This window comes from Emydura macquarii, unplaced genomic scaffold (assembly GCF_026122565.2).
Source record: "Emydura macquarii macquarii isolate MOO-44397 ecotype Brisbane River unplaced genomic scaffold, CSIRO-AGI_Emac_v2 contig_312, whole genome shotgun sequence".
In the NCBI taxonomy this organism is placed as follows: domain Eukaryota; kingdom Metazoa; phylum Chordata; order Testudines; family Chelidae; genus Emydura; species Emydura macquarii.
This window is the reverse complement of record NW_027130449.1, coordinates 1,178,962-1,203,887: the sequence shown is the minus strand read 5'-3', so window position 1 is coordinate 1,203,887 and position 24,926 is coordinate 1,178,962. Positions and strand designations below refer to the sequence as shown.

The following is a 24,926-nucleotide window of genomic DNA, read 5'->3' as shown; positions in this document are numbered from 1 at the left end:
ATACTTTTGGGAGGAGGGGACAGCGGCTGGGCTGGAGCCTTGCTCATGGTGGGGGGAGGGCATCATCAAAGGGTAGCCTTCCCTCAAAGCTGCATGGCCAGGCCAGAGCTGTGTGGTTGCAGCAGCTCCCGGGGGGGTTTGCAGCTGCGCTGGAGGGGGATCTTACGGGGACACCGCCAGGCTGGTGTGCCTCAGACGCATTCCTCCAGAATGAGCACCTGAGGCCTATGCCTGACGCTGGCCTGGTCTGGAGTGCGTGCTCACCCCCAGATGAACAAGAAACAATGCTAAGCTCAGACCTTCTCCCCAGGCTCCTCCCTCAGGTCTGCTCAGCCCACACCCTAGGTTCCCTCTCCCCAGGGAACTAACCCTACCTCTGCGATACCTGGGGGGTATTGAGTCAACAGAACCCACTTGAGCCAGCACCTGCGAACGGTTGGGGTGTTGCAGGCAAACACTGCTGGCTTATCAGAGTCTGGCTGGGGGAGGAAATGACACACTGAATTTAATTACCCAGACCTTCTATTCTGCTCACTAGAAGTGTCGTCCAGGTGAGCGTGACCGCTCACGAGCTTGGCCAATTAAGGAGAAAGCTTTTCTGCACAACAGAAGCTGGGAGTGCTCACCTCTGGAAAAACATCAATACCCACGTTGGCTCTGTTGTAAAGACTGCTGTAAATATAGCCGCTCACTGCACCACGTGCCGCCGTGACGGGATAACACCTGCTGTCTCTGCCCGCGTTCTGCATAGGTTTAACTCATTGAGATTTGAGGCAGGCCGGTTGCCGTGGGAAATTGTTGGATGATTTTGATGGGCTATTGTAAGTTAGGCCTTAATGTGGGTGGTCGTAATTCCAAATTTAAACCGGTTTAGTTTTCAGCTCCCTGCCCTCCTCTCTGGCATGACTCGTAGCTCGCTAAAGCAAGCCCCTGCACCTCTCATGGCCGGGCAGCCAGCCTCCGAGGGACTCCACAGTCACTGGTGTTTGCTGCTGTGTTGCCCGGGGCCTCGCTGTGGTGGAGAAGGCCGGCCCCGGTGCCTGGAGAGTGGAAGAGCCAGGACGGGGTGGTGTGGAGCTGGGTGCGGGAGCAGTCAGCAGAGAGGCGCCGGAAGAAGATGCTGCGTGAGTTGTGCAGCTGAGCCTCTGAGCCAGGCGGCTGCAGAACCCAGCTGGCCCCTGCTCCAAGCCGGCGGCGCTTGGTGCACAAGTGGTGCTGCCCTGTCTCTGTCCATGCGTGTCGGGGGAAGGCTGCATGGCACCAGCCCTTCTGGCCCGGCCCAGAGCAAGGATGGACCGGCCCCGTGACCTCACAGAGCAAAAATGCTTTAAGTAAACATTTGGCCTTGGTCCCCACTGCCGTGCAGGGGGATGGAGGAGTCTTTTGTTTCCTGTATTCCCAGCTGGTGGGTCACGTCCGGCATCTGACCTACCGGCAGCTGGGACTCCTCTCTGACGCTGTCAGCCTGGCCCTAAAGTTCAGAGATTGGCGAGGGGCTGGGGCCTGGCTCCCGGGCCAAGGAGATCTGGGCGGCTGAAGCCAAGCACTGCGTGTCTCCGAGACAGGGGCAGGGGGAGCAGGAAGGGAGAGACTCTGGTGCCATGCGTTCTCACGGAGATTGGCTCGTCTGTGTCCCGGGCAAAGCTCTGCGCCTCGCACTGCAGGAGGATTCTCCGCGCCTGGGGAGCGTCAGACGCTGGCTACAGAAGAGGCTAAATGGGGCGAATGCAGCATTCTGTGCTAGTCCGGCCGGAGCGGGTCAGCCCCACAGATCTGCTCCTGGAGCCGGCAGTGCCTGGAGGGGTCCAGCCTGTGCTCAGTGGGGAGCGCGAGTGTCCCAGTCGCCTGTGAGATCCTGCAGTCCCGCAGGGCTAATGCAGTGTTGCTCATCACGTGCTCTTTCCATGCCCATCATCCCTACCTAACTAGCCGTCTGCTTCGCTGGCTTCTCCTGCCCGCTGCGTCTGGCTCTTTCCCCAGAGGCACGGCTTGCGTTTTCCCGGGTGAGGTCTCTGATTCTAACCCGCTGGGTCCCTGCAGTACTTCGCCCATCCTCACAAGTGCCTGCAGCTCCTCCCAATCCAACTCCCTTGTGTCTTTCGCTCATTCCCCAACAAATAGAATATGAAGGGCCTCCCTGAGGACTGGGGTGGGTGGTCCATGTAAAAGGAGCTACTGCCTCCAGGCGGGATTTGCTCCCCTCCTCTGCCTCCTGCTCCCCATCTGAAATGCGGCGTGTCCCGACGCTGACCACTGCAGGCTCAGCTGGGAATGATACCGCTGCTCTCCCCCCCCTCATTTGCGGTTTTCACTCCATGTGCCCACGGTTCCAATCCAGGCCTGCTTGGCTGAATTTTTCCCATGAGGTGTGAGCTGCAGTAGCAAACGAGTGGCTAACGTATCCCCACATACAGCCACTCCAGCGTAGAGTTGTGCCGTTAGCTTCTGCCAGACCGAGCTGGTAAGCTCTCAAATCCGCATCTGATTCCTCTTTCCTGGCCCTCCTTCCTCTCTTCCGGGGTTTGTTCTGTGCTCTTATCAGCAGTCGTGGTCAGGATGGGGCTGCTTTCCTTGGTTTGAAAATCAGCACGGCCCTCCAGAGCCCCCCACCTCCCAGCTGTCGTGATGGGTCCGTGCTTCAGTGAGTTTGAAGAGGCTCCTTTTTGGGGCATGGCAGAGCGAGGCAGCCGACACACTGGAGCTGGAAGCACAAAATGGGTATTAAAGTCAAAGGCTACTGGCTGGAAGGCTGGGAATAGCCCAGAACTAAAGCACGTCTGTTCCTCTCCGGGGCCGAGTGTGGATGCAGCCTGCCGGGCTCCAAATCTGCATCCCAGGGCTCCACGTCGGGTGTACTCCGCCTTGTCTAGCTTCTGGCCCCACAGTCTCTGCCGGGCTCAGGGGGTCCGACTGGATGCTCTCCACCTCGCCTGTACAAAAGGCTTTGCAGGTTCGATCCAGCCCTTGGTGATGTCTGTGCCTCCAGCAATCAAAGCTGAGGGCATAATTATGAGACAATGGAGTCCCACAGGGCTGGAGCGTCATTTACCCTGCGGCTCCCTTCCTGCTGGCGAGGATGCTCGAGACGGAAAAGCCCAGTGTGACTCTCAGCTGCCAGGCTATGTCTGCAGGGCCGGGGGCTAGAAATACGTTGGTTTCCCTGCTCCCTGATCCGGTGCGTGATGCTAATGAGCCAGCGGTGCTATTGCTAGAGCAACTTCCTGGGTGAATACACCACTAAGCCAGCCCCATCGCTTCCCCGGCTTGTTCCACTCTCCTCCAGACAGTCAGCCCTCCTGTGATGGCCCCAGGAAGGGAGTTAGCGCCCACACGTCCCGCTGAAGCTCTGTTGATAAAGGGCTGAGGCGCGGCTGGGAACCCCTTGTACGCACACGGCAGATGTGAGTGGTTGGGTGTGTTCTAGATAGGTTGCTGGCTTATAAGTATTGGCCTGTTGGACTCTAGGCATTGATGAACCGTTCATTAAAACATCGATCAATAATTTATGAACCTCATGTAACTGGGCCATCAAGCAGCAGCTTGCCCTTGTTAATGACGTTATTAATACAGTGCGCGAGCTCTGCCCTCCCCTGGGTTCCTAAATCACTAGCATGGGGACTGGCTTGAAGTCTGGGTCTTTCGTAGCACTGAGCACCTAATAACAAACGTGGTGTATTTTCTGAGTTGAGATGCATGTAATGCGCTCCTGGGACGGCCGTGCGATGAGCAGGGGGAGGGACATGCTTCCCACGGACAGGCTGGTAGAGTGAACTTATGGCAAACTTGTGGGGTGATGGTTTGGTGCAGATGCCAGCTTCTCCTTCCAGCCCGGGTCAGCAGAAAAGCCATTGCTCTCCCTCTCACAGAGCCCAGGCCCACCCCGGGAGCGTCCCAGGGGCTGTGCCATTCGCCGGTCAGATGCCAGCGCAGCTGGGAAGCACCAGAAGGCTGCCAGGAGTGAGTTAGGGGCTGGGGGTTTCACTGCGGTTTTGTTTCCAAGCAGATGCTGGGGTTGTTTTTCAGGCTGTTCTGGGCCTGGGTGGAAGGATGTGAGATATGGGGCCGGGGGACTGACTCAGGAACAGGAAATAAAGGAAGCTGGGGGTGGGAGAGAAGCAGGAAGGAAGGAGCGTGGTGTAAGGAAGGGGACCTCACACTCTCTGTCAGTAGGTGTGGGGGTGGGGAGCAGAGAGGAGACTGACCATTTGGTGACGCCCCTTGTGGCAAAGGGGGTGGGCTGCTCACGGGAGTCCTGGGTTTCATTGTCTTCTCTGCCACTGCCCTGCCGCGACCTTGGGCAAGTCCCTCCCACTCTGTCTGACTTGTCTGTTTAGGGTGGGCTTTTCCAAAGTCCCCGAGTCACTTGGAGCACATGGTGCCTTGCATCGATCGGACCTGTTCTCCTGGGGAGCCGGGCTGCTCCTGGAAATCTGCCCTTCGTCTAAAAGGGACTGTCTGTCATGGTGTCGGGGGATCCCGTCCTGGTGTTGGCGAGGGGGTGGCTACCCTCTCTGGATTTGTCTCTCTGCTCCGTCTACGTGGGCCCAAGGGTCGGCTTTCAACGCTCGGACACCCTGCCCTTGCCCTGATCACCCCGGCAGATGGTCTAAAGCTTCCCCGCTGGGACTGGCCAGGCTGTTGTCGTAGATGGGGCTGGCGAGTCCAGGTCAGACGTGCTCCGTCCACGGGTCAGCACCACAGACTGGGTGCGGACTCTGGCTCTGAGTTCCTCTGGACTCCGTCCCTGCCGGTGCATCCACCCCAGGGACGGGCTCTGCGCTTGGTTACTTCAGTGGGGCTCATGGGGGGGCTGAGAGCAGAACTGGGTTCACCAGCGGGAGTTAGTGGCCACCCTAGAGGTTCCCAAGGCCGGCTGGCTCCTGTGTATGTTGTATCCCCACTGGAGTGCTGACCCCTCGGGCAGAGGGGCCTCATTATTTGGTGGGCTTGAGGATGCTCCCAGGAGGAAGAAGCAGGTCTGTGCCGTCGCTGCAGGAGCAGCTGATGGCCAAGCGGCCGGCTGGCGCCCCGCAGAGAGCAGCATGCCCTTTCAGGCCAGAGCGTAACCCAGCAGGGAGGGGCGGGGCGTGGTGTGAATGGGATCAGGGCTGGGGGGGAGGGGAGCCCAATGGGAGGAGCCATCGGTCTCGGGATAGATGACATCACTGTGATATGTAAATGAACCGGCGCATGCGGCGCCCTTTGGGGGTCTAGGGTGTCAGCATTCCTGATCCCTGGAAGTTGGGCGTTAAACGGCTGTAACGTCTCCCATGGCACCTCCGTCCCTGGGGTCTCTCCCGCCGAAGCTGTCAGTTGCAGTGGCAGGACTGGGTGACACGGAGGAGGGATGAGCTGGGGGGACCAGCCGGAGATCATTGCACCTCAGCTGATGTCTCTGGCAGGAGCCCAGTGCATCTCAGTGGTGGCGTCTCCTACGGCCGATTGGGGGCCCTGCAGCCTGCCGACATCTCCAGGCAGACCGTTGTTTCTGAGCTGGGATCCAGCCGTGGCAGGCCCTGACTGGGAGCCCCGGGGGCCCTGGGATTTCTTGTGGCTCTTAAACAGCCGCATTTAAAACCACACTTTGTGATCGAGCCCCTTTAAACAGCCTGTCCCACACGGTGTCCACAAAACTCCTTCACCGCTCAGCTGGGCCTCTTGGCCCCTGATGACGGGTGAGTAGATGAGGCGTCTTGGCAAGGGAGAAACTGGCTAGACAGGGCAGACCGTGCCCCAGATCCATGCACGCTGTTTCCTCATGGCCAGTGTGAACAAAGCAGGTGACTCGCGCTGCGTGGGTCTCTCACTGGTACTGCCCTGTGAGATGTCCCCTGTGACCTTCTGGGCTTGGCACAGGGGGGCCTGGCCCATGGCTGGGGTTCCTGGGCCTTGACTCCATGCAAGAATAGCAGGCACAGGCTTTCCGGACAGCAGCATGGCTGTTCATGTGAGGTGGTTGATGTCCCTCTCGGCCTTGGTGTTGTACCCCGGGGATGCCCGGAGGCATTGCTTGGGACGAGCAGGGAATGGAGCGTTAAAGGATGTCTGCCCTAACTCACCCTCAGCGATTCTCCACGTAGTCCTAGCTGGCTCTGCCCTGCCTGTGGGTGCAGCGAGCGGAAGATCTGTGCAGCTGGGCGATGCAGGCAGGAAGGGGCGGCAGAGTCGGATGGGATCCTGTGCTGTGCAATGCTCTGTCTAAGGTGCTGAAAAAGTCTCTGGGCAGATCCCCGAGGCCATAATCCCTGACTGCGGGGAGGAGTACAGTCTGTAGTCTTGGCCTCTTCTCCTGCAGTAGCACAGCTGTCCGGTGAACTGGGCCTAGACATAGACCAGACAGCCCTTCACTGTGGCGTGTGGGCAGCGCTCCGTGCAGGGAGGAATCCGGGGGAACTGCCTTGATCCGCCCTCTATGGTGCCTTAGGCAGCCGCATGGCTCCCTCCCGTGGCAAAGAGTGCCCCTCTTCTTCCCACCAGCTCCTGGGAACGATGGTGTCCGGCGGAGCTGCCATTTGCTGGTAGGTCTCCGCCGGAAGGCAGGTGTAATCGAGATGCCAGGTGGGGCGGGGAGGGGCAGAGAGTTCTCACGCTAGTTGGGGAGAAATCTGTGTGTCCAGTTCTGGTTTTGTTTTAACTTGAGAGAAGCCCTTCCCTTAGGTGTTTTGGTTGACACTTACCACAGCCCTGCCAGGTTCTGCCTTGCCTTTCTCCTGCCCGGAGCGGTGCTTCCTGTCACAAGCTGTCGTCAGCCTGTCAGCGCCGAGCCCGCTGTGCAATTATTCCTGTCTAGTCGGCAGGGGTTAGCTCTGAATAAGAAGAATCGCGTTTCATCTGCGGGGAGAGGAGGTCCCAGCATCCCTCATCGCCCTGTCCCCTAAAGGACCTCTCAGGTGGTGAGGGGCAGATCACAAGCCATGAACCTGGCATCCGCTAGCTGTCCCTTAGTGCAGATTTGGGGCGAGCCCCTCCAGCACTGCCTCCCTGCCCCCCCCAGTCCCCATTTGCTTCATGGCTTAGCTGCTGAGACTCCGGCCCAGGTGCTAGCTGCACGGTGATTTTCCGGTTCAGACGCTTGCCCCGAAGAAGCTGAGACCCCAGTTGACTGATCAGCTTCGATGGTGACCGCCGAGTGGGCGTGCTGTTCTGGGTGCCTGACCGCAGTGGCGGCGTGCAGGGAGCCGTGCCGGCACAGCAAGGACATCCCCTTCGGACCGACGTGCCGAAGGCTGCGGGTGCGGCGTCCAGGGCAGGCTGCAGGCGTTGCGTGCTCTGGATGCGTCTGTGCCGCGAGTCAGAGTCTGGCAGCCGCTGGAACAGTCGCGGGCTTTCCCCACGAGCCCTGTAAAACGCGCCTCTCGGCCCCACACGTCCCGCCCTGCCCCCTGGGGACCGGGGCCGCTAGGGAGCAAGCAGGGGGGAAGGCGGCTGAGCAGGGTGTGCACCTTGGGCCGCTCACTGCGCCTTGCCCGGGGTGCTGCAGCCGCTGCCCGTGTCCCAGTGTGGCGGCGCTGGGGTGTCGGACGAGTACCGTGGGGAGAGCCGGAGCTGCTGAGCAAAAGGGCCAAGTGCCCATCTGAGAGCTGCTTGTGCGTGCTTGTTCTCTGCCCCTCTCCCGTGACGGCGCCGGGACTTTGCCCTGAGCCATGCAGGCAGACTCTCGTTGGGACGATTGCCGTGGGAAGAAAGATGCCCTGATGTCAAGACTTTGAGACTCGTGCTTTGCTTTCGAGGGGGGCGGGCAGGTGTAGGGCAGCCTGAGTTCCTGGGGTGACACCAGGCTCAGTCGTGGTTTCCCATGCTGCGTGTGAGCCAGCACTAAATATAGACCCAGAGCCGCCAGCTGCAGACAGCTCCCATCCACCAGAGCCGCCAGCTGCCGATGGGAGGGCTAATCGGGATTGATCAGTACCGGTCTGCCCTTCCCAGGGTCCCTGGGCATTGGCCCTCCCCTGCCTTGGGGCTGCCTAGCTGGAGATCCCCCTTTCCCCGTCTCGGAGTGAGGGCTGTAACCTGCTCTCCCAGGAGCAGCCTAGGACCTGGAAGGGATCAGGAGAGCTTCGTTTCAGTGAGGCGATAGGTCAGAAAATGAAACCAACGAGAGGAGGAGCAGAAAAGCTCCCCAGGTGATAGGCCCCAGGGTGCAGAGAGGCGCTGGGAAACGGTGCTGCCTGGGTAAAGCCCTGGAGACCCAGCCCCCAACTCCAGCCGCTAGGCCGCACAGCCCCAGGGTTGCCAGGCGCCACTGTCGGTTCCCAGGGGCGTGGCTGTGAATCCCCGCCCCGGGGAGATCTGCCCTTCCCAGATGAGGCCCTCGCACTGATCTCCGTTCTCTCTCCTGCCTCGCAGGCTCCCGTCCTCGGCTCGAAGACGCTTCTCCTCGGATCGTCGAGCACCCCTCCGATCTCATCGTCTCCAAGGGGGAGCCAGCCACACTGAACTGCAAGGCGGAGGGGCGCCCCACCCCGATCATCGAATGGTACAAGGACGGGGAGCGGGTGGAGACGGACAAGGAGGACCCGCGATCCCACCGCATGCTGCTGCCTAGCGGCTCCCTCTTCTTCCTGCGCATTGTCCACGGCAGGCGGAGCAAACCCGACGAGGGCGTGTACGTCTGCGTGGCCAGGAACTACCTGGGAGAGGCCGTGAGCCGCAACGCGTCGCTGGAGGTGGCCAGTAAGTGGGGCTCTGGGCACCTTCCCGGGGGCTCTGGAGAGGAGCGAGTTCTTGCTAGGGGTTGGCGAATTGGTGTGGCCCAGCTCAGGGGACTGGCCTCGCCACGGCCCGGGCTACCACGGGCGCCGCTTCGCTGGGTCTGCGCCCCCCAAAGGGCCCAGGCTATGGGAAGCTGTTTTATGGGCTCCAAGGCAGAGTTTGGCCCCAATGACCTTCCTGGTTGTGTTCGAGCCACGTGACAAGCCCGCTAGGGCCGGCTCCTACACGAGCTGCTTGGAAGGTTAGTGGCAGCGCAGCTCAGCCGGGCCAGGACTCTGCTGTGCGATGGGGCATTTGCCATGCCGGATAAGTGCATTCCTGCCTGAGAGGGGTGGTGCTAGCGACACACACCTGCTCATGGCTCTTCTGGTGTGCAAGCCGTGGTTGTTACGGGGCACTGAGCGTCGGGGGTGTGTGACTACGTAATGTCCCACAGAGGCCCTGAGTCCAGACCAGCAAAGGGAGATAGGCCGCTGGGCCTTCTGGGAGAGCCAGCTTTCACTATAAAGGCTGTGTTCCTAGCCTTCGTAGCTGCTCGCGTCCTGTCTGGAATCGAGGGTGAACCGAGGCAGGGCTGTCTGCCTGAGTCTGCAGAGAGCCTGAAACAATAGCTCTCCGAGAGCTGTCGCTGCTCCATTCATTTCAGCGGGAGGTTCGCTGACACCTGAAAGGCGTCGTTTCAGTGTTGTTATTGTAGCAGAAACGTTCACTCCCGTGTTTCTCCTACTGTCTCAGACTATCCCACTACCTGCCCGCTCCCCAGCTGCCTGAACCTCCACGTTCCCTGGCCAGTGTCTCCTGCCATGCAGCTGAGTATTGTGCGCAGCATGGGGGCCTCGTAAAGCGAACAGAACGGGCCATCGAGACAATAATGGGGCTGCTAGGCTGGTGATCCACTTTTCGATTCAGTAGAACCCTCCAGTGTAAACTTAAATGAAGCAGCTACAGAAAGTCCAGCCAGTGCAGAATCTGGGGGCCCTGCCTTGGGAGCTGTGGGGTAAGCAGGGCTTTGGTGAGAGCGGACTATGATCCAGGCAAGGAAAGCTGACGGCACCTGGAAGCTAAAAGGCCCCCGCCAGCTTGAAACCTCATCAGGTTCAAGAAGTGAGCTGAAAGTGGTTTCACCTGCCCTGAGACCCCTGCTCCTGTGGCTTTCTGACAATCCCATTGATTGTCTTTCCCTCACTCACATGCTGGGGTGAGGGACTGACTAGACAGGGAAAACAGTGCAATTAACCATAGGCAGAGAGCTGGCAAATGCACTCAGCAAACGGAAACAGATCAGCGAAAACATCTTCCCCTTTTCTTTCATCGACAGGGATTTTGGGGGTAGGCTTTCACTGCAGGTAGCTCCTGTCCAGAGAAAAGTGTGGCATGTAAGCTGGCTGTATCCCTTCTACAGCTTGATTCTCTCAAATACTGCCTGCCCTGGGTGCCAAGGTGTGCATAGCTGCGTCTGGCAGGGGCGAGGCAGCGTCTGTGCCTCATCTGACAGATCTCGTTTGCTGGTGATGGTGCAGAACCCGCTTTGTGTGTGTCGAAGTCCAGCTTAGAGCAGTTTTAGGCTTGGGAGTGTGCTGCACGGCTGGAACAGGGTCAGAGATCAAACTGGAATCTGTCCGTCTCTTGAGTGCTCGTGACCTGGGAGCTGGTGGGGTGGGTAACTGATCTGCTTGTTCTTCCCTCATTACCATAATAGCTGCAGATCTGCAGCTGTCCAATTGCTGTGCTAATTGGCACAGGCAGCCTCTGCTCTTTAGCCTTGTTTAGATGAAGGGGTTTATCCGGGTTAGATTCCTTTATGCTCCTTAGCTGACAGCGTATGAACAGCCAAATCACCAATCACCTGCTCCTGACTCGGATTCTTTGTACCGTCCCATTAGGGTTCACCTCTGAGAATTCACCCCACACGTTAATGGGACCGGTGCCTTGGGAATACCTGCCTTCCTAGGGACAGAGATATGTTCTCCCATGTGGCTGGGGACACCGACGCTATAGACTCAGACTCCTATCTCTGATCAGATTTATTTTTCCGGGCTATCTGCAGCTGTTTCTTTGTGCTACATTCCAGGCAGGCTGCGAGTGTCTGTCACCTCTCTCGTAGAGGAGAGACCAGCAGTGCTGATTCTGTGCTCCGCCAGCCAAAGAAACCCTGGCTGTATTTATCTGCCCTGACCTCCGAACCAATCTCCTCAGTACTATTCCTTGGTGCCTTGACCCCATTGTCTCCCTAATGGCTTTATGGAGACAAAGATCTGCAAACAAACAGTGCAAAACACATCCAGGCGATGGTGGCACAAGATAAATGACTGTGTTATCTGTGACAAGGCCATGTAGAGTCACCCCGCAGCATAGGAAATGAAATGTCATTTCTGCTAAGCCTTTATGTCATTGACATTACAGGCATCTGCGGCTGGTAGCCGGCTTAGGAGCGCTCAGAAGCAGACAATGCTGACGCTAGCCTATGTGATTTGTGGCTAGTTGCTGGGCTGATAACAGGTTAGTCTAAATAAAGCGATCAAAGATGTGTGCTGCAGCCAGGGTAATAGTTCAAAATGCAGACATCCAAGGGAAATCTATAGAAGGCTCCCCAAGAAGCAAATGCGCTGGGATGAGTTATTCCGAGACTGGCAAGGACTTGCATGGAACAGCTTCCCCCTTGTCTGCAGGGACGGGGAAGCAGAGGGGCTCAGAGCTGCTTGGATTTGCCACCAGCACGGTTAGTCCGCAGAACCCGAATCCCTCGGCAGCTGGACGCTTCCAATAAATGAAAGAAACGGACACTCAGTAAAATGAGGCTGTGACCAAGGCTCTCCTGAGAGCACCAGGCACTCCCCAAGACTGAGCTTTACAGCCCATCTTCATTCCTGTCTCCTCCCCAGAGCCCCAATAGTAGGAAGGGAACAGATAAGATAGTAAATATCATCATGTCACTGTATAAATCCATGGTATGCCCACGCCTTGAATCCTGCGTGCAATCTTGGTCACCATCTCAAAAAAGATAATTAGAATTGGAAAAGGTGCAGAGGAGGGCAACGAAAATGATTAAGGGTATAGAACAGCTTCCATATAGGAGAGATTAAAAAGACTGGGGCTGTTCAGCTTGGAAAAGAGACGATGAAGGGTGGATATAGCAGAGGTCTATAAAATCATGACTGGTATGGCGAAAGTGAACAGGGAAGGGTTATTTACCCCTTCACATAACACAAAGACCAGGGTTACCCAATGAAATTAACAGGCAGCAGGTTTAAAATAAACTAAGTATTTCTTCACACAACACACAGTCAACCTGTGGAACTCCTTGCCAGGGGATGTTGTGAAGATCAATACTGGAACTGGGTTAAAAAAAGAATTCGATAAGTTCATGGAGGATGGGTCCATCAATGGCTATTGGCCAAGACAGTCAGGGACACAACCCCATGCTCTGGTGTCCCTAAGCCTCTGACTACCAGGGAGCTAGATTGCTGGGGCTGGACGATCACTTGGTAGTTGTGGTAGTTGCCCTCCCCTGTTCATTCCCTCTGAAGCACCTGGCATTGGCCACTGTTGGAAGACTGGATCCTGGGCTAGATGGAGTCTTATGTTCTTAATATGGGCCTAAGGGGCATAACGCAGCAGTGCTTTGCCACAAGCAGAGTCCTGGCTGTCTACACTGGGAAGGATCTCGCCACCCCCTGCAATGCAGCACTGCCTCTCTCTCAATCCTGGCTGCTTGGGTGCCAGTTGTTCTCTTTTCAGGGTACAGGTGGGGGGTTCCAGTTGCCCCTCTTCTACCCCATGCTCCCCTGGAGAGCTGAGCCAAGAACCCTGGACCTTCTGCTCCAAAAGCAAGACCCCTCTTGAGCTATGGGAGAGTCCCTGTTTTCAGTGGGCAGTCTCATCCCCCTGATGGGCCAGCCACTAATGTGAGTGAGTGCAGCTGGGGGGTGCTGGGTCTGATCAGTGGTGGATTGGAGGGTGAGTATCTAGGAGAGAGCATCTCATTGAGGAGGAAGCTTGAAAAGGAAGCCTTTTTCTTGGGTGCCCTCATTAAGGACTAGCTGCCTGGCGGGTCCTAAGGTAGAAACTTCAGTAATTTAACTGCTGAATTTGTTCCAGTGGAAAAGAAGCTGCTTTTGGTTTGGTTTGGTGTTTTCCCCCCTTGCTTGCATAACTGAGTGGATTTTATTCAGACCTAAGGAACTGATTATTGACCTGTGTTTTTCCCATGGCTTTGAAAATGCCGAGCACATCTAAGGTTGGGTTACTGTATTTCAGGTTCCCCAAAAGAGGACACTGCCGGGGAGGGAGCTGGGGGGGGTACTGGAGATGAGGGGCAGTGTCACTCCCCATAGGGTGGTAGGGCAGCTGGGGCAAGCTGTCAATCAGCAACTCCCTGGGTGGGTGGTCTCCAACAGCTGTGGTGCAGAGGAGGGACTAATCGGGGCTCTCTGAGCTGCAGCGTCTGCTCTGCGAAAACCCTGGACATTGCTTGTTTGAAAAATCTGCCCGGAGAGAGGGTGGAGCCTCAAAAACGAGGCGATGTCCGGGAAAATCCAGACGTAGGGTAGCCCTAATCTAAGAGTGTGTGTGCAATGCACTGCAAATCACTGGCGACAGCGTGTAGGGCAGGGGAGAGGCAGCTGGGAGCTGCCGGAGCCTTTCCCCACTGCTGGGCGAGTAGACAGCTGTGTAGGAATGTATCCTGGGCCTAGGGCGCGGGCATGTCTTTACTGCACTCACCTGGGCAGAGCTAGTGTGTGTACATCGGCCTGCGCTGGAACGGCCCCTCCAGCTGCAGTGTAGATGTGTCCCTAGAGATGCTGTAACACAGGGCTCGGCACATGTCCTTTGTCTTTACCAGTCACTCTTCACGCTCTCCGATTCCCCAGCATCCGTCTCCGGATCCATTCCTGTCTTACTGCAACAAGGATCAGGCACCTCCCGCCCTAACTCCGACTGGCTGTGTCCTGTTGAAAGCGCTCTGGTATCCTAGGTAGCTGGGTGAAGTGCAGTATGCACCGGACTAACTAGCTAGGGATTCCCCCGCCAAGGTGCGCTGGGGGGTAGCCCCTTACACCGGAGTGAGGGCTCAGGCTGCTCTGTCCATCAAGTGACTTGTTATGGAGGCGACTCTCTGGCAGCCGACCCTCTGATGGCTAACTGTTCACTACTATTTGTGGTGTTGGTGCCGAGAGATGCTATCTGGGCTTCGTGCTGTACGTACGTCTAGTCAGATAGTCCCTGCCTGAAGCGTTTGCAGAGTAAATACAGACGCAGTCTCTGGCTTTGTGGGGAAGCTGTGGACGGGAGTTCTGGGTTCGATTCCTGACTCGCCCTGCGTGACCTTGGAGAAGCCACTTCATCATTGCAAGTCTGTAAAATGGGGATCATACGTCCTGCGTCTCGTCTACTTGTCTATTTAGATAGTGAGCTGGGCAGAGACCGTCTCTCGCTCTGTCTGCCACGCCTGGCACAATGGGGCTGCTGGAGGCTCTGTGCAGTAGCATAGGAAACATGCCCTTCAATCAGTTCCTGCCCAGGAAAAGGTCTTTGACTTCCACCAGTTTAGCCTCTGGTTCAGATTCTCTTGTTCTGGCTCTGGGTTCGTGGACGGCTGGAACACAGGAAGTGGATGGGGCCATGTGGCTTCGGGGAACTCTCAAGCCTTATTGTAACTTTAATAACATGTGAGCGGCAAATGGAATGAGTGTTTTGGGCTGTGCGGGCGAAGCCCTGGCTCTCCGGGAGGTGGATCGCGTGGTGCTGGCTGGCTACGGGCACCAGAGAGGGGTTAAAGAGAGAGGTCAAAGATTAGCTCCCAGCAGGGATGAGGAAGGGGGTGCTGGGGTTGGTGGGAAGGGGGAGGTCTCTGGTGGCCTTCGGGACCTCCGGAGAAGTGGTTTTTGCCAGGCGTTTGGCAGCTGCTTTTGCTTTAGTTTGGGTGCCCCAGCGAAGGCAGCGGGCAGGGCTGGGCCGGCGCGACTAGCCCAGCCCCGACGAGTTTCCCGTTGCTTTCGGCTGAAGCTGCAGGCAGAGACTGGACCCTCTTTGAGCACGTGTGGGCCGGATCTCTTGGAGGGCAGCGAATCCAGCATCCCTGGCATTGCAAGCGATGGCTCCGACGTAGCCGGCAGAAGGCTGGAGAGGCCTGGGGGTCCCTGTTAGGGAGATGAATGCCATGCAGCTGCTCCTGCCCTGTGCGTTCACCGCAGGGGGCTCTCCGGAGTCAGCTCTTAGTCCTGTAAAAACAAAATGAAGAGGAAAGGCGCAGCTGGGGGTGATGTGGGGGGAGGGGAGGGGTAAGGAGCCCGTGGGTGGCCAGATAAAGAGAACTGGACATCTGACCCTGGCCAGTATCCCCGGTGAGCAGTTGGGACTAGGCTGGAGCTCTCAGATCAGGCCTTCAATGCACCTGTCCTTCCATCCCCAGGCAGGGCCAGCCCACACCTGCCAGCGCTGACAAAACCCAGGCGAGAGCAGCGTCGGAGAAGAGGCACGTCCCCCTCTGACCCCACGGCCTTCTTCTGATGCCGGAAGCTCAGGGAGTTGGAGTTGGGGGGGTGGGGGGAAGGGAAGCCGGCTCCGTGTGTGACTGAGGAGGCGCTGACAGCTCCGGGGAGAGTGCAGGCCAGTGACTCGGAACAGCAGCCGGCCATCTCCAAACTGGAATTATTTATTGATTTTTGTGTCACTTCTCAGTCCATTACCCAGACAGGAGCCATTTATGTAATTTGGTGAGGGGGCAGCTGCCGGGGAAACAAAATAGCAGCATCTTCCCTACGACACGGCGGCTGCCCCGGGAAAGGAGGGAGCCGGGGGACAGGAGCCGTCTCGGGGGGGCACCGCCCTGCTACGGACATCAGTCAGGCTGGGGGAGCCGTGAGCCCTGGAAAGGCCGCGCGGCGCTGACAGCCCGTCACTCTCCCTGTGCAGGGCGTTGGCGTTAACGCTGGGAGCCGCGGCTGGAACCCCCGGCTGACGGGATAATTTTAGAAATTCCTAATGGATTTCAGCTGCTTTTGACCTTGTTATTTGGCAACGTGGGGCTGGCTGCAGAGAACAATAAGCCGCGGCGATAAACACCCGGAGTGCGCTGTCTTCCCTCGCGCACTCACAGTGAGCTGCTTTTGGCAGGCTTCACTGTCTAGCCAGGGCCACTTTACCAGAGCCTTGTAATCAGCCCAGCAACCTCCCTTAGAAGCTGTTCTCTCATTTGGACAGCAATTCCTCTTCCCAGCGCTTACGGGACCTCCCAGTGGTAAAGTGCAGCCGCTCCAGGAGGGGGGAGCGGAGGGGGAGTTGCACGAGCGTGTTATTAGCGCTCTCCTTTAAGGGCTTCCAAACCACACCGAATGGAAAGAGAAGAGCTCAGCTGGGGCCCGGGCTAGGAAATGAGTGCTGGCTACACGGGGGAAGGAATTAAGTCATTTCCTAAGTAACAGGAGCCCTTTGGGTGACCCTCGTAGCCTCCTGTCTGCAGGCAGAATATGCTTGGGCGGATTAGGCGCTTTGTGTTGTGAAACGTGAAATGTTCACTTGGGTTTGAGTTAGAAACTCGGAAAAACTCCACTCCCTCGGGGCCACAGATCTGCTTGGCTGTTACCAAGAGAAGAGCCGACGTGGCTGTATCTCTGTTGATGGTTTTCTCCGGTTACCCTTGGGCCAGTGTGTCTGGTCTCTCTCTCTCTCTCTTGCACATTGCAGGTAGGGATGATCCGTGGTGGGGCATTACACATTTCCACTACGAATAAATCCACCCCGGGGTTAGATCTCTTCCCTGGACCCGAACCACCGAAGTTGTTGCTTGCGTGCCGCCCGTTGGGGCGGTACCTCTGCCGTAAGTCAACCTGAAAACCATTTGCATAGAGTTAATCAGCGCTTCCAATGGTGGGTGAAATTGATTGTGCTGCAGCCATGCAATTCTGTTCTTCTCTAAAGAGGCTCAAAGATGTGTTGATCTGGTGCTTGCATTGATTGCTACAAAAGCTCGATACCAGCATGCTAACTCTTCCGGTGAGCAGGTCAGCACAATGGGCTGCCTTCCCACAGGCTGTTTTCTAGCTGAAATATTTTAAAGATCAGTGTAACGTGTCCCCGCGGTTGCTGATGCTCCTGTTAGCTCAGAGGTACCACCTGGAGACGTAAGCCGTTCCCAGTGTGTTTAATGCCAAATGATTCTGCGGTGGGTGAGCAAAATATATTAAATGGGGGAAATAAGGGGTGGGGGCTTGGAGTAGAGCCAGCCCTTGTGATGGATTTTTGGGGCACCCAGGACTGAGACTCACCTCATTACCCCCCTGCCTCCAGGATGAGGGACTCTTGCCTGTGGCGACTGGGTGTTAGCTCCCTGGCACCGCCAGCCGTTCAGCCACTCTCCTCTGGGCTGCGCCAGCTCTGACTTGCAGTTAACGAGAGGCGCACCCCAGTCGCTCTGAAGCGTTCCCTAGTGATCTCCAGCCCCTGACACTTGCACTCTGCCCCCCAAAAGTGCCGTGTACCTCAATTCACTGGTTTTATTTTAAATCACCTCTGCTCTCTGACACACAGCACTGGTAACAAAGCAAACAAAGGAATAGTTAAGAAAGGACAGAGATTCCCCTAGAAACAAGACAGAGTGATGGAAACCAATGGTTACAGTACAAAACGCAATCATAAAACGCCAACTAAGGCTGACACTTATCAATAGATCCTTTTCCTGGCTAATAAAGTAAGTTCTCCCTCCCCCCGCCGTTCAGTCTGTTGCAGAGCTGACTGGTTTCATGAGAACCAGGATCCAATCTTCCACGAAACACCCCCCTCTCAACACGACGCCTGCTCAGTGAATGGACCCAGCCTGCTTCTCCCCACTCGTGTTACACTGAAACAGTCTTTTCGCTGTTCCTAGACCGGTGCCCCCCTGTCTGCTGCCATGTCCTTTCTTTACCTCCAGGTTGTCTGTGATGGTTTTCTATTGACTGTCCTGGGATGGGGCAGTGGTGGACAGCTGAGCCTGGCATAACATCACCAGCTGACAGGGAGGCGTGGCAGCACCTGCCTGCATAGAGGCCGTCACCCATTGGTATCACTGCCTGCTGACTCCTCTTAACTTTAAGACCATAAGGACATAAACTTCAGTACCGTTCCATTGTTCCTTAATATCACCAGGGCACCCCCCCATCATGATTACAAACATCAATACATTCAATAATAGCAACTGTTGATAGAGACCTTCTGTGTTCCCCTTTGTGGACAAATCCCCTGCAAGCAATGTGTTTGATGTAGTGAGTTTGTCAGGTCAGAGACAAGAGTTATCTGCAAAGACCAGGGGTCCCTTTGCCAAGGGGCCTGTTTGTCATGGTCGGAAACGTAGTGTTGTCGGAAAATGCCGATTCACTGGAGCCAAATGTTTTGCTGATTCTGTGGCAGATCGACAAAACTTTTGCCGAAACTCTGGCAGGTTCCATTGGAAACCTGCCCAGGATCCAGGGTTGGCAGCTTCGCAGCAAAGAACCTGCCAGCCACCAGAGCCCTGCCACGGAGCGGGGAGCCAAGTAGTGCCAGGCCCAGCTCCCCGTGTCGGCTGTCCTGGAGCCATGCAGACTGTCCTAGGCTGGGGACCCCAGGGCTTCCAGACTCCCAGGCCAGCCGGCTGTCTGCTTGGGCTGCCCTGGAACAGCAGACCCTTGGAGCCGATCTCAAGGCTTCCCAGCTTGGAGCTGGTAGGGACCCCAGAAGCCCTGTCTCCAGTTGGGGTTGTGGGTGCTAACCGGCTCCCTTCTCAGAGCGGCTGAGAGCCATGGACGTTCTTGTCAGTTTCATGGCTCCTGTTCAGACTAGACAGTTTCAGTCAGTTTCACGTTTTTTTTTCAGGAACACCATATTTCCAAAACAAAATCCCGCCTTCCCCAACTATCTGCCAGCTATAGTTAGAACGTCCAGGCTTCGCTATTCCGGCATTCAAAAGCCTAAAAAAGCACACACCCAGTTCTCCCCTTTGTAGGACACACAGGAAACTCCTGCTGCAGACAGGCCTCGAACCTCGCTTGCAGGAAAGGGATCTGAGCACTTCTGATCTGGGGCTGAAATGTCCCAGCTGGGGCTCAGCTGCTTCGAAAACTCCATTGCAGAGTTTGGCATTTTGGTGCTTGCTCCGTGGCCCTGCCAGCCTCGCGCCAGAGATGTTGTCCCCGGCCACCTGGCAGCAGGCTGAGACACTGTCTTGGGGGGTGTTTTCTGTTCTGGCAATGAAGGAGAACAGTAGCAGGTACAGGAAACCGTGGGGGGAGGGAAGCATGCTGAGCACGTCTATATGCAGTGCGAGGTTGTTTCCAGTAAGTGAACAGGTAGATGACAAGAAAAGGCCGTCCGGGTGGGAGGGTTTGGAGGACTAACTGTCCTTGATTGTTGTTGCAGTGGTTTGAGTTAAGGGAGCATTTCACCGTCCCTCGTGGTACTGAAGACAAGCCCTGTGGGAGGGAGGGGAGTGTAGAGAATTGATTCAAGCAATGTCGCCTCTTGAATCACACAAACGGGAAACACATCCTGCTTTTCTCACTTCAAATATGTCTCTAACGCGGTGGTTTTTTTGGTGGGGGGGGGGAAGATGCCTTAAAAACATCCAGAAGCTGCTGAAAGTTAAAATGCCCAGCCGGGTGTGCAGCAAGAAGTCGGTGAAGGACAGTCACTGTCCTTGTTCTGTAAGGGGGAGAAGAAAACTAACAACAATGACGATAAAACCGTTTGGCTTTGCTTGTATGCGTATTAGGAACCGTCTTGGCTAAGTTTTGATTTGGGCAGATGCTGAGGCACAATTGAGTTGTCTGTCAGAATTACCCAGGTGTTTAGACCAGGGGTTCTCAAACTTTTTCTTCTGGGACCCTCTTTGAAAATATTTCAGGCTGTGATGACCCCTTCCCCCCCAAAAAAAGTGACAACCCCCCCCCCCCCCCCATGCCACCCCACACTTACGTCTGTGCTGCTGCTGGGGTAGGCACTGCCTTTGGCGCACCCGGCCAGCACCCACTACTCTCTCTAGCTACCCAGCTCTGAAGAGCTCCGGCTGTCGGCCTGCACGGAGCTGACAGCTTTAACCACGACGTGTGGGGGCTGACCGCTCGCGACCCCCCTGTAACAACCTTGCGACCCCTTGAGGGGTCCCGACCCCTGGTTTGAGAACCCCTGTGCTAGAGTATTGGCTAGGAGTGTACTTCTAAAAAACTCTGGAGTTTCCTTGGTGTGATGTTAACCTTACAACGTGGCATTTGTCCCTGATGTGGTGTTGGGGTTGGTTTTGGGAAACAACCAACCAACCTGTTGTGTGGAAACTGGAGCTGGGCAAAGTTTTTCAAATGAAAAGCATTTGAAAAATGTTGTGTTTTTTCACAATTTAAAAAAAAAAAAAAAGCCATGATCAAACACACAATTGAAAATCTTTGTTCACCAAAAATCTGGTTTTCGGTCAAGTAAAAACGTAAGAGTCATTTTGAATGAAAAATATCAGGAGCAGAATTTTGTAAACCCCTTTGAAGCCCCCAGCTGCGTCTGTTTCGATCCCTTCTAAGCACAATCAATGTAGAAATCTTTTGCCAAACTAGTTTTTCGCTTTCCGGCTGGCTCTCTTTTCAAGAGCCCATTGTATTCTCCCTGGTAGCCCTTGGCAGGAGCTCTGGGCCATTTGCTGAACTGCTTGTTTCTCCGCAATTTGTCTGGTTCTAAACTGCCGGCAGGAATGTTGAGCTCCCTGGACTCGGGGCTAGCGGGGTGGGAAGAAACCACCTTTCTTGAGAGCAGAGAGAGAAACTCTCCTCCCCCCACCAGCCCTCCAAAAAAGCAGGGAGCAGCAAGAGAGCAATGGACAGCCGCACTGGAACGCCCACAAGTCCGGAGAGTTGGGGAGCAGGAAAATCCTGCCTCATCCAGGGTATTTTTTACCATTGCCCGGAGGCATCAGATGTCTGATCGTGTGTGAGGATTTCTGTCGGAGCCACAACTCCCCGCCCCAGTACGTGAAATCTGTGCAAGTGGGATGTCTCCTTCCTGTGAGAAGAAGGATGCAGAAGAAGGAGAAGTGGGATGCAGGAGCAGCTGCTGCACAGTTGCTTTCCTATCTCTGTGTCTGTGGCTGACGTCCGTTAGTTCCCTGATGGAATCCTGTGCCCAGTTCTGCTACCCACCGTTCAAGAAGGATGTCGATAAATTGGTGGGGTTCAGAGAAGATCCACCCAAATGGCTAAAGGATTAGAAAGCCTGCTGCCCAGTGATACACTCCGGGAGCTCGATTTATTTAGCTTAACGAAGAGAAGGTTAAGGGGTGACTTGACTATAATCTGTAAATATCTGTAATAATGGGCTCTTCCGTCTCGCAGGGAAAGGTAGAATGTGATCTGTTTCCTTTTCTAAAAGGAGATTAAAATAGCAACTATCAAAGCCTGGATTTCTTATGCTCCAGTGGGGGTTACACAGATATGTGGGGTGTGATGCCCAGGCGTGTGAATCTTTCAGCTGGAAAATCCAAACATCCCACCTGGAACAGCAGCCTTTGCTCTCCGTGCAGATCGCCAGCCACAGGGAAATGCTGAGTGAAAGGCGGCCTGCGAAGGGAATGCAAGGTTCATGCCCCTTTTCTGCTCCTCGCCGATGTCTGCGAGCATCGGGCTTTTCTTAGGAGCTTTTTAGACTGTTCCTCTTCAGTAGCCTTGGGAAGAGCCACTGAGCCTAGGTGATTCTGGCTGGGATTATCACTCCACCGTCCCTTGTAGGACCAGGACGAGGTGTTAAACACCCCTGCGCTGCCCCAGGGCAGCGTGTCCCACAGCTTCTCACTGAGTGCCCCAGGGCATGCACCAGCCAGGCTGCTCTGGATGGATGCTGTTCTCTTGGCTCTCCGTGCCCCAGCTGAAGAGCTGAATAGAGCCATGCCCTTGCTGAAGCAAACCTGTAGCCATCCTGCCGCTCTCTGTAGCGCACGGACTGCCGGAGAGTGGTGCAGGCCGTGCCCAGAGACGCCTGCTCTGTGTGCACAAGCGCCACATCTCCCCATGCGCATGCAGCAGCTCCGGCTCTGCACGCCTTGCGCATGCTGCCCTCCGGCGCAGGCCCCGTGCATGCTATTTTGTGTTTAAAAAAACTTGAGCATCTGCACGTAATCAACGAACTCCTCCCGGCCTCCTCTTACCTCCCTGGCAGCGTTAAGGTTGCAGCATTAAGCATGTGCCCAAAGAGAAAATGCAGCTAGGGTCGACCATTCAGCATGAAGCCAGGTCTCTGATGTGCCTCCCTTGGCAGCTGCAGCCTGTGTGCAAATGTCCTTACGAAGGGCCCTGGCCTGTCAGGCTGGCACTGACGGGAGATTAGCAGAAACCTTAGCAGATGCCTGCTTCACCCGCTGACTGCCTTTAACTGAATGCCTTCACGCCTAGCCAAGGGCCTGCTCCTCTCAGGGCAGGCCTGCGAGATGGAAAGCATTTGAGGACTGATTCTATCTCACCTTCCATGGACTCCGCAATGGCTGAAGGGATTTTCCAAAGCTGAGCCCTGGGCCGGGTGCCAGCAGCAGAAGCTTCACGGCCAAGGTGCAGAGCGAACCTGAGTCATGAACGTGCAGAGACAGGCTGGAATGGGGGGCCCAGCACAGCCGTGAAGCGGAGCTACCTCCTGGAAGAGGGAGATGGAAAAAGCTTGGCGTGACCCGTCCATCCCGCGGGGCCCATGCTGCATTCTGCTGTCTGGCCGGTGTTTTGCTCAGGGATGCAAAGTGCCCTGAGTGCTGAGGCTCCCGTCACGTCCCTGGGGACGCCCCAAACCCATCACTGTTTGGGATCTGCCCCCGATGCCCAACAAACAGTCTCTTCCCTGGTTGCATGTCTGGGCATTACCTGAAGTATCTCTGCTCCGCACCCTCTCTCTTGTGCAAGCTACACACAAATTTAGCTCTTCTTCCTAAACCAGCCCTTCCAGGACCTGCTGCTGCTTTCGTGTGGTTCTCCCTCTGCTCTGCCCTCCCTCGGGCTGGCCGTGTGCAGTCATGCCTGGCTGTCCCTTCCCTGCCAATGATCCGCTACCCAAAAGCACCTTGGCCTTTCGTGCACTTGTGCAAACTCCCCAAACTTGCGTTCGCCCCTCTGTCTCTCTGTCGGCCGTTCCTGTTCCCTCTGCCAGGGGCTCAGCCCCTCCCAGTGACACCCTTCACACCCGGGAGGTGCCTGACTCCTGTACATCCATGCAGTGCAAACCTCTTTTGTGCTGATTTCCACACTGGGGGCCGAGATTCCTGGTGCTGGAATCCTGCCCAGTCGGGTAGGCCAGGACTCTGCTCAAGGGAGGGAGGTGGGCCTGGCAGCTTGGCCAGCCGTGAGGCTTTATTACAGAGTTCTTGGCAGCTGCCTCTTCTGCAGCAGTGGCTCCAGGCTGTTAAAGGGAAAGGCGGATTAGCTCGGAAGTGAGGCTCTGGTCCGTGTGGGCTCAGGAAATGCACCCGTGCATGGCAGTCGCTGTGGACGCCTGGTGGGGAGAAAGCAGCTGCAGTGCCGACTCCTGCCTCTAGGGGGCGGCTGTGTGCCCAGGTGTGTGGGTCTGAGGCTGCCATTGGCTCTGCCCCTCCCCGCCTAGACCTGGTGCTCGTTACTGCTGGCATGGAGCGCCCCAGAGCAGGGCAGGGGCCCAGGCGGCACTTCTCCTCCTCCCTGCATGTGGGGGGGGGAGAGTGGGGCTCTGGGGCAGAGGGAAAGGAGGTCACGGCATGGGCGGCTGCTGGTGTGAGACTCCTGTGTGGGTGCCCGGCCCGCGCTCCCCCTGCCCAGTCTGAACACTGTGTGTGAGTCACCCACGTGAGAGTCCAGATGTGTATTCCAAAGAGGAAGTGGAGGTAACTTACTGTAACTGGCGGTTCTTCGAGATGTGCAGTCCCTAGCTGTATCCCACTGCCCGCCCTCCTTCTCCTTTGCTTCAGATCCAGTTGGATTGCAGTAAGAGGATCCACTTGTGAAAATCTGGCCCGAACTGTGTGCCAGGCTGGGCCAGACCTGTCGTTTTCATTTTTGCCTTATTACCTTTTTTTAAGCGTGGGCGTCGCAGACTTTGTCGTCTGTCAGTCGAGTTCATTGAACACCCCGGGGGTTATTTGCACCCCTCCACTGCCCCCACGGCTCCCGGTGTGCCACCCTCCCACCCCCCTTCACTATATCAGCTGTGACACCTGCTACTGTCCTGAATGAATTTATTGGGTTAAAACCTTTGGGGACATTGTAGTGGAACTGCAAATATTTGTGCTATTGTGTGGAATGTTTTTAGCAGGAAGCCCAGATTAATGAAATCTCGGGAAGGTCCGAGGAATCACAAAAGTCTTTTTGGAACAGTGTGTCTGATGTGGATTTCCTTAGGAAATACTTGGAGGTGAGGGGAATGCAAATTCTCCCCCTTCAAAACAAACCTTTTGAAGATACGGCCTGGGGCGAGAGAGCCTTTTTGTGTATGAACTACCTGCTTCTGGAAACTCCAGGTTGCAAGTCCCGATCTGTGTAAAAGGGTGGGCTGAACGTGTCATAGGTGTGCTGAAGCTGTGGTGAACTGGTAACACCAAAAACTCACCGAGGGTGTAGGAGTGTGAGAGGTTTATCCTGCCAGAATCCAGGATGGTATTGGGGTGAACCCCCTGGTAAGTGGATCAGCAGGGGTGTAAGTTCTATTAGTGCTTTACATTTGTTTTGCGTGTGACACTTGTATCTTAAGAATAAGTCCCTGCCTGCTTTGAAAGAGCTATGCATTAACTTCGCTGTAGCCTCTGTTATCAGTGTCGGCAGAGGAGGCAAGCAGGTCTGTGTAGGCAGACTGTCTATGCTGGGAAATACCCAGGGAAGTCCGGGAATAGTACAGGCGTGGGATATCCCAGGCAGAAGGGAGAGCCACGCATCTGCATCTAGAAAGGCAAGGGGTGGCGATCTGAGTTACTGAACGCAGAGGGGTAATGTAGGCGCAGTTGCCCTGACCTGTGACACCAGGGGCTTATTAATAATAATAAAGCCCTTATTCATTAGATTGTTCTCCACGTATTTCTTAGAGCAGGACCCCCGGCGCTTGGCGGTGTGTGTGGCTTCCCTAAGAATACTCTGTAGCTGTTTGTTCTTTCGTTACCTCCTGGGCCCTCATCCCAGAATCTCTCTAAGGCTGAGAACCCCGAGCTTGCACTCTAGCTAATGGGAGGCTGGCTCGGGTAAGAAGTGCAGGACCTAGGGCGATCGCACCATTAACAGAGACAC

The 24,926-nt window shown here is 56.0% G+C and overlaps 1 protein-coding gene across 1 annotated transcript in view; it reads left to right on the top strand.

Annotated features, from left to right (window-relative positions):
• Positions 1-24,926, top strand: part of ROBO3 (roundabout guidance receptor 3) — a 106,631-nt gene that overhangs the window by 13,323 nt on the left and 68,382 nt on the right. Inside the window, exon 2 of the mRNA XM_067563190.1 lies at positions 8,347-8,673. Coding sequence (XP_067419291.1) covers positions 8,347-8,673 — 327 coding nt within the window. The remainder of the gene's footprint in view (positions 1-8,346; positions 8,674-24,926) is intronic.